The 7,373-nt window shown below is 34.1% G+C and overlaps 1 protein-coding gene across 1 annotated transcript; it reads left to right on the top strand.

Annotated features, from left to right (window-relative positions):
• The first annotated feature begins 4,446 nt into the window (after positions 1-4,446).
• LOC133196745 (beta,beta-carotene 15,15'-dioxygenase-like) lies at positions 4,447-6,094 on the top strand. Its single transcript, XM_061332609.1, has 2 exons — positions 4,447-4,602; positions 4,713-6,094. Exons 1-2 carry the CDS (start codon positions 4,447-4,449, stop codon positions 6,084-6,086), a joined length of 1,530 nt encoding a protein of 509 aa, XP_061188593.1. The 3' UTR covers positions 6,087-6,094.
• Positions 6,095-7,373: the final 1,279 nt, after the last annotated feature.

Genomic DNA, 7,373 nt, shown 5'->3' with positions numbered 1-7,373 from the left:
TTCATATAGTTTATTGAGAGAATATGAATGAATGAATTGCTGTATTGTGCAATTGTGCTAGCATTTTATCCTTCATAAGGTTACCTTTATTCAAAAAACTACCTGACCTTAAATTTTGAATATTTATTATAAATCTTATGTTTAATAATAATGAAAATCAAACATATTTAAATCGCCCTTAATAATCAAAATTACCCTAAGCTTAAGGCGCTTAACAAAATAAATTTGCGAATATAAAACTAATGTACATAATATTTTTAAAAAATATACACATACAAGGAAATTGAGAGATAAAAGAAGTAAAATGTTAATCTTTAAGGGGACCAATTTGATGCACCAGATGCATATTTCGACAAATTATGTCTCATCACTGATGCTCATGCCGAAACGTTGGAAATCCGAAATATTTAAAAAAAAAAAAGGAAAAAAAAAGCTGAAAAAGGGGGGTGCCAAAGACTGAAGCCAAATACGATCAGAGCCATGCATGGGGGAGATAATCCTTAATTTTGAAATAAATTTTAAATTAACTGATTGTTACATGAAGCGTTACGATTTTTTTAGAAATGCATAAAAATCATGCTCACACTTTATGGAGTAATAAATTTCTTGTTTCATTCTCGATTTGTGTTCTTTATGTTTGAATTCACAGAAAACTCAGAAAAAATATGACACCCTATGCAGTATTTCACCATATAAGGGCGTGGTAGGACTCTTTTTTTGTTTTGTTTGTTTAACGCCCCTTTCGAAATTTTTTCACTCATTTCGAGACGCCACCACTTGCTGGTGGGGAACTGCAAATTTAGACCTTTAGAATGAGTTTCTAGGACATAAATGTCTACCCTCTGGAAAATCGTCAGTATCTCGAGACGGGAAATGACATCACTAAAGAAAAAAATCAATAAAATTAAGACTTATCAAATCTGAAAGTTTCATGAAAATCGATCTAGCCGTTTTTGAGAACTCGCGTTCACAAATCGGTAAAAAAAAAAAAAAAAAAAAAGAAACCGAACGAAAAAAAAGATCTCTCGTTGGAGAGAAAGACCTTTTCAATTTTTCTTCTATCTCTCTTGCTGTAAGTGGACAAGATGGTACTGAAAGAATTTAATTTCCTTCCTGTTCATTTTTTACCTGCCCTATAGAGGTTTCGTGAAGAATAATCCAAACAATTTAATTTCTTTTCCACTAAGAAGAAGGCATTTGATAACTTCACAAAGCACACAAGACCCAATCGCCAAAGTCTGTTAGGCGTATGAATACAAGATCTACAGTATATACATATTGTTTACAAAAAAGACGTCTGTCATAATGCATCTCATTGTTCATTTAAGTTGATGATCGGATTTATATCTTAAAAAAAAATCAAAAATTGGATTATCTAAACACTTTAGCATTGTGCACTCGGCACAACTGTTCAAATTGCTATCTCTCTCTTCCGGTTATTGTAACTTAACCGATGAATGAGGATTGAATTGAAATCAAAATTGCGGACAAGCAGGGGGATCAAAAAATTTTGATAATTATTTTTCGAAAGATTTTCAAAACATGCAAATGCGTGTTATTCAAAATGTTTACACACTACATCATATGAAAATAATAAATAAATGCTTACGCAACACCAGTGAAAATAAGCCCCAGATAATATGCCCTGAGGAATGTGAGTTGTCTTTTTGTATTTTCTGACGGTGATTTTGGTGATACAGTTAAAACTATGAACCAGGAAAGTTTGGGATAAAAAGTTACTGTCCTCTCACAAATTTACAAATTTACGTCGAACAAATTCTAAATTTGGGAGAGAATATTGGTTTAAGAGGCAATGTTTGGCTGTACTTCAAAAATCAGATTCTCATTTTTTTTTCTAATCTTGTAGAAATTTTGCTTCCTCTTTAACAGGAGGAAGATTTGCAAATTCATGAGCCTTGGAACACGCAATCAAAAATCTACAGCCCGGATACCTCTTCCAAAAACGAATGAAACACAGGTCATCAAAACCTGCAAGCAGCAACAAAAGAATTTTCGGTGAAATTGGAATCGTGAGTGCACAATTCTAAATGCTTTCTTTCAGACAGACAGTAATTAGAACATTTGTGATATTCTTTGTCGATCACAGAATATTGGGGGAGCGTGATATATCAGTGCTTCAAATCTATGTAAACAAGCAGAGAAAAGAAAGGAATTAAATTTTACGTCCGTTTAGTTGGATGACGATGTATCAATTCCTATTCCAGCTGTATACAATGGACGTGGAGATTAGTTTCATCTTATAGGTAAATAAGAACATAGTACAGTTCAAACTGGATACAAGACATATCTGTAAGGAATATTTTCTTGGAATCGGTTTTCACTATCATCTTTACCCAGAGACATCAATAAAGGAACTGAAATAAGTATTAGTTACGCTGCTAACTTCTATCTATTGGGAAAGGACAAGGCTTCAGAAATTTTACCTGTAGAATTGGATGCAGAAAAAAACCCTGTAAAGAGCTATATGCGGTATATGCATATTTTTGCCCCCACAAAAGTCAAATTTTGAAAATTTCTTGAAATGTGCTAAATTGTGTATATTGTCTGAAAAATCCGAATGAACAAAAAATATTATAGATTCGAAGTAGGATATTGGCAATTTTTGTTTCTATGACGTCACAAACTAGTTGGATTGTGTGTCATTTTTCATAAAGAGGACAAAATAGACAAATTTTTTTTGTCAATTTGACAATTTTGACAATTTATAGAGCGCAACCTTGCTCCATAACAATATTCACATATTTCATCGATATTATCATTCTACACATTATATCAAAACATTAAGTTGGAGCAGACCTGCACTCGGTAATTTTACTCAAAATATCGACGTAAAATACACCTTTTCTGTCCATACATTATGGAAATTTTAAATCTACGCCATTTTCCTGATGTCATATCTAACGCATAACGTCATGGCTGCTGAAAATATCTAATGCTTTGAAGTCTGCAGAGACCCCCCCCCCCCCCCCCGTTTTATAACATAATTATATGTTTTTCTGTCGAAGTTTGATTTTCGGGGCAAAAATTTGTCATTTCCGAATAAAGTCCTTTATGTGTGAAAACAAATGCAATGTATATAACTCTAAATGATGTAAAAAGAAAATTCCTGCAAGTTGCTTAGGAAGTAGATTGCAAGATTTTCTTTATATTTATAACACATCTGTTTTTTAAATACGTCCATAATTTCACACATAACATATTCTTAAAATTTATAAACTCGGTTTCTAAAATTTTCAGTAAATTATACACTCTACATATAATTCCTAGCCTTATCAGTATAACATATGTCTCATAAAACAGCCAGGAAATCCATGCATTTACAGAACACTTATGGAAATACATAAAATTCCTGATATCACACACACACACACACACATCTCGGGGATGAAGTGGGTGCCCTTTTATGATGATTTTTTTTTTCGAAAGCTTTGGCACCTAAAAATATGCATTTGCACCTATTGGTTTTGATAAGAAGGATGTCATAGATCACTTTGAGGCCTGCATTCTATATTAAAATTTTTTTCATTTACGGCAGCATTGTTATCTATGGAGTTCATTGTAAATTAAATGTGCTTTTAATTAATAATAATTTCGGTACAGTTTGTATCTTGTAAAATCTAGCGCGCTGTTACTGAATCCTGCATTGCTAACAGACAGGTTCCGCAGGTCGAGAGCTCAACTCCGGATCGGGGAGGAGGATTGTTTCTTTGTACTGTGAATTTCTTTGTGCTTTCTTTTTATGTAGTCACCAGAGTTATACCAATCATTCACCATTTAAAAGGCAATTATAAATAAATAAATATAAATGCGAAAATTCATGAACTGAATATCACTCTGTTGGGTTGAGGTCAGTTTAGAAGCTAAACATTCGGTAAATAGAGCACAGGATGAAACAGCGATAATCTAATTAATGGATCATGGGATAAAACTTATCAAAGTCCTGTCAACTATCCCATAATTAGTGCAGGTTATAGCGACATAATACTAGCCAAAGTACATTCATTTCTCGATTCTTATCGTACACGTATCACCGATCAATAAAATATAACCCGAAAGTATAAAACACGTCAAGTTACACAGAAAATTTAATTTCGGTCCGAGATTTGACACCTATTTAACAAAAATACCAACTTTCGCTAACGCCTGTTTTCCTGCAAGGATTTTCTTTGAAAGGTAACTAATTTTTTTTTCTTTTTCTTTTTTAAAAAAAATGTGCAATGCATTGACTTACGCACCGTGTTGAATATCGACTAACTTTATATATATATATATGTATGCTGCCCTTAATCGTTTTATTACGCATATATAGGTAATGGTAAGATTAGCATATACATGTAGCCCTTAGATTGAGCTATATTAATGTAACTAAAACATCCGATTTGAATTTGATAGGATTCTGCACCAAATCTTCTCTGCGAAGTCTTAATGTATTTCCCGCTTTTGCTGTCATTGTGCATTGTTGCATCATTAGCGGATCCCCCAGGATGGAATTTGTTGTTTGGTACCGACATTTTGAATGAGACTCATAAAGAATCATTAACATTTGATAACCCTGTACCGAAATGGATCAAAGGGTCTCTGGTGAGTATATTAAATATCTTCCATGTTGATTTACAATAGGATATAATTAATCAATTGAGATCAATTAAATATTCATTGTTCATCTGAATGGTCCTTTTGTTTTTCGGTAGATACGTAATGGACCAGCGCGATATGGAATGGGTAAACGCTCGTTTCTTAATCTTTTTGACGGGTTTGGAAAACTGTATTCTTGGCAGTTTCCTGGAAATGGATCAGTTTTCTTCTCTTCCAAATTCCTTCAAAGCGAGTCTTACAATGAATCATTAAGGATGAACGACATTGCACCATACATGTCATTTGATAATCTCAAACCTCCCTTAAGTATCATGGAAAAAGAACTGGCACTGGCCCATGGCATGGACAACATGAACATCAATGTCTACAACTATTCAGGAGACTGTGTTGTTCTTACTGATACCTGGAAGTTGTATGTGATTGACTGCTACACCCTGGACACCATACGACCAAGCAAACCAACCATTCACGGGGCAGATACTGGCCTTCCTTTTATAAGTCTGATGTCTGTGGCACATCCAGTGCGAGAATATGGCACAAATCACCACATTACTATTTTACAGAGTCTTAGCATTCTACCCGGATTACCTCATAAATTTACTCTTGTCCGAACAAAGTCTGCTGATACTCGGGAGAAAATTGCGGAATGGAATGTCAAAAAGATGCCTTATTTACACTCTATCTCAATTACGGAACGGTACGTTATTATCTTTGGGTGTCCTTTTTACATAAATATGGAGAAAATGTTACAGTATACTGTTCCCAAAGATAGTATTCTGTTCCATAAAGACGAACCTACCGTTGCATATATAGTCGAGATTAAGACGGGAAAAGTGGTCACTATTGAAACCGAAAACGTTTTTACAATGCATCATGCCAACGCCTATGAACTAGACAATAATAACATTGTATTGGACATTGTATCATATACTGACGCTTCTCTTGTCACATTCTTTGAAATGGATAATTTAAATAACAAAACGCGACGAGATGGTGTCCCATTTAAACCTTCTCTAAAAAGGTACAAAATTGACTTGAAAGCAGGAAAAATGACATCCGCTTCTTTCGATGTTAATCCTAAAATTCCTCATGTTAACACGTTGGAGGTCCCTACCATAAATGAACATTACAGATCAAAACATTACTGTTACATTTATGGTGCTGTTTTCAAAAGTGATTTTAAGACATGGGGAAATTTTTCGTTTGTCAAGAAGGATATTTGCAACTCTACAGGCGACTTGTCTTGGTCTGTTCCAGGCCATTATCCGATGGAGGGGTGGTTTGTTCCGGATCCAAACGGATCAGCTGAGGACGACGGAGTGTTAATGATTCCAGTAGTAGACGGAAATTTGGGCAAAAGTTATATTGTAATTCTGGATCCGAAGACAATGAAGCCTATCACTAAGGCTTATTTACCTATCATTGTTCCTTTCCATTTTCACGGACGATTTATTGAAAATGTGTACTAAGATGTTTTGACCTAGGGTTCACTCGTGCTAGCATTAATACATCAAATCTTTAGCTCTCTTAAGGTAATCTTTAATCTTAGAAATACTTGACGTTAAATTTTGAATGTTTATTATAAATCAATGATAATTAATAATTTTAGAGCGTGTTAAATAATGAACATAACCCTAAGCTTAAGGCTTTTAACAACATACTTATGCAAATATAAATGTACACAGTAATTTAAAATACACATACATGTACACAAACAAATCAACACAAGATTAAAGATAGTAAAAACAAAAATGGACATTATAGAACATTGTGCCAGTATTGATAACTTCAAGGTGCCGAGCGCTTGGGCAGGAAACAGTTGCTTCCAATTTTTTGATCGACTTAGGTCAGTCGCAGCCGTGGTTTGTACCCCCGATCACAGCGAGCGACTAAGCTAAAGTGACGGTATATTCAAAAATGCTTGTGAGTCCAGGCAATAAAGCATTTTCATTATCTTTTAAATAGGAGATGTTCAATTTCAGATATCCTTCATATATATCTGGCCATCGTTCAAATTGTTCGAATTTGTAGATGTATGCATATATAAATATATATCATAAGTGCGTGGATACTACATATTAGATAAACCTATGCTTTATCCAAGGGTATGCTTTATCAATTACACTTCCGGTTTTAAAACAGTCTTTCTCGTCAAGGTGTAAATTTCTCGAAAGTTCTTGCGTTACGAAATGAATTATAATGAGCGAAAATGTTCGTTAAAACAAGAACAAAATCATTATACCTTGATGAAATGTCAAGTTTAAAGAATGCATGAAATACGGAAATAACGAACAGTAATCAAGCTCAAAAGACCATTGAAACAATACAGAGCAAACACGGATCTCTAAAAGCATCAGATGTGGGATCAGATGCCATGAAGGAGTAAGCATCCCCTGTCGACCGGCCACACCCGCCGTGTGCTCCTTAGGGAAGTTGACGATAGAAAAGTTGAAGTCATCACATTTATAATAAAGTTTTATTGTTAGATTACCAATAACGTCTTTTTCTATAAAATATTTAAACATGTAATAGATGTGTCAGACTCTGTGGTATCTTATATTTCAAGTTTACTGAGATATATGTATATCGAGTCACATATGACTGGAAGTAATAATTGTTAATTGATAAATATTTACATCTACTGAATATTTTCTCCTTTACTTCTAAAGAAAACCACTGCCGTTTATCAGTTCATGAACAACACTAGGCATATCACCTGTACAGATTTCTTGATCAGTGGCTGTTCCATCAATGAA

This window comes from Saccostrea echinata, unplaced genomic scaffold (assembly GCF_033153115.1).
Source record: "Saccostrea echinata isolate AGI-Se365-2 ecotype Australia unplaced genomic scaffold, CSIRO_AGI_Sech_v1 ptg000001l, whole genome shotgun sequence".
In the NCBI taxonomy this organism is placed as follows: domain Eukaryota; kingdom Metazoa; phylum Mollusca; class Bivalvia; order Ostreida; family Ostreidae; genus Saccostrea; species Saccostrea echinata.
Note: the sequence above shows the minus strand (reverse complement) of the source record. Positions and strands in the feature narration are given on the sequence as shown.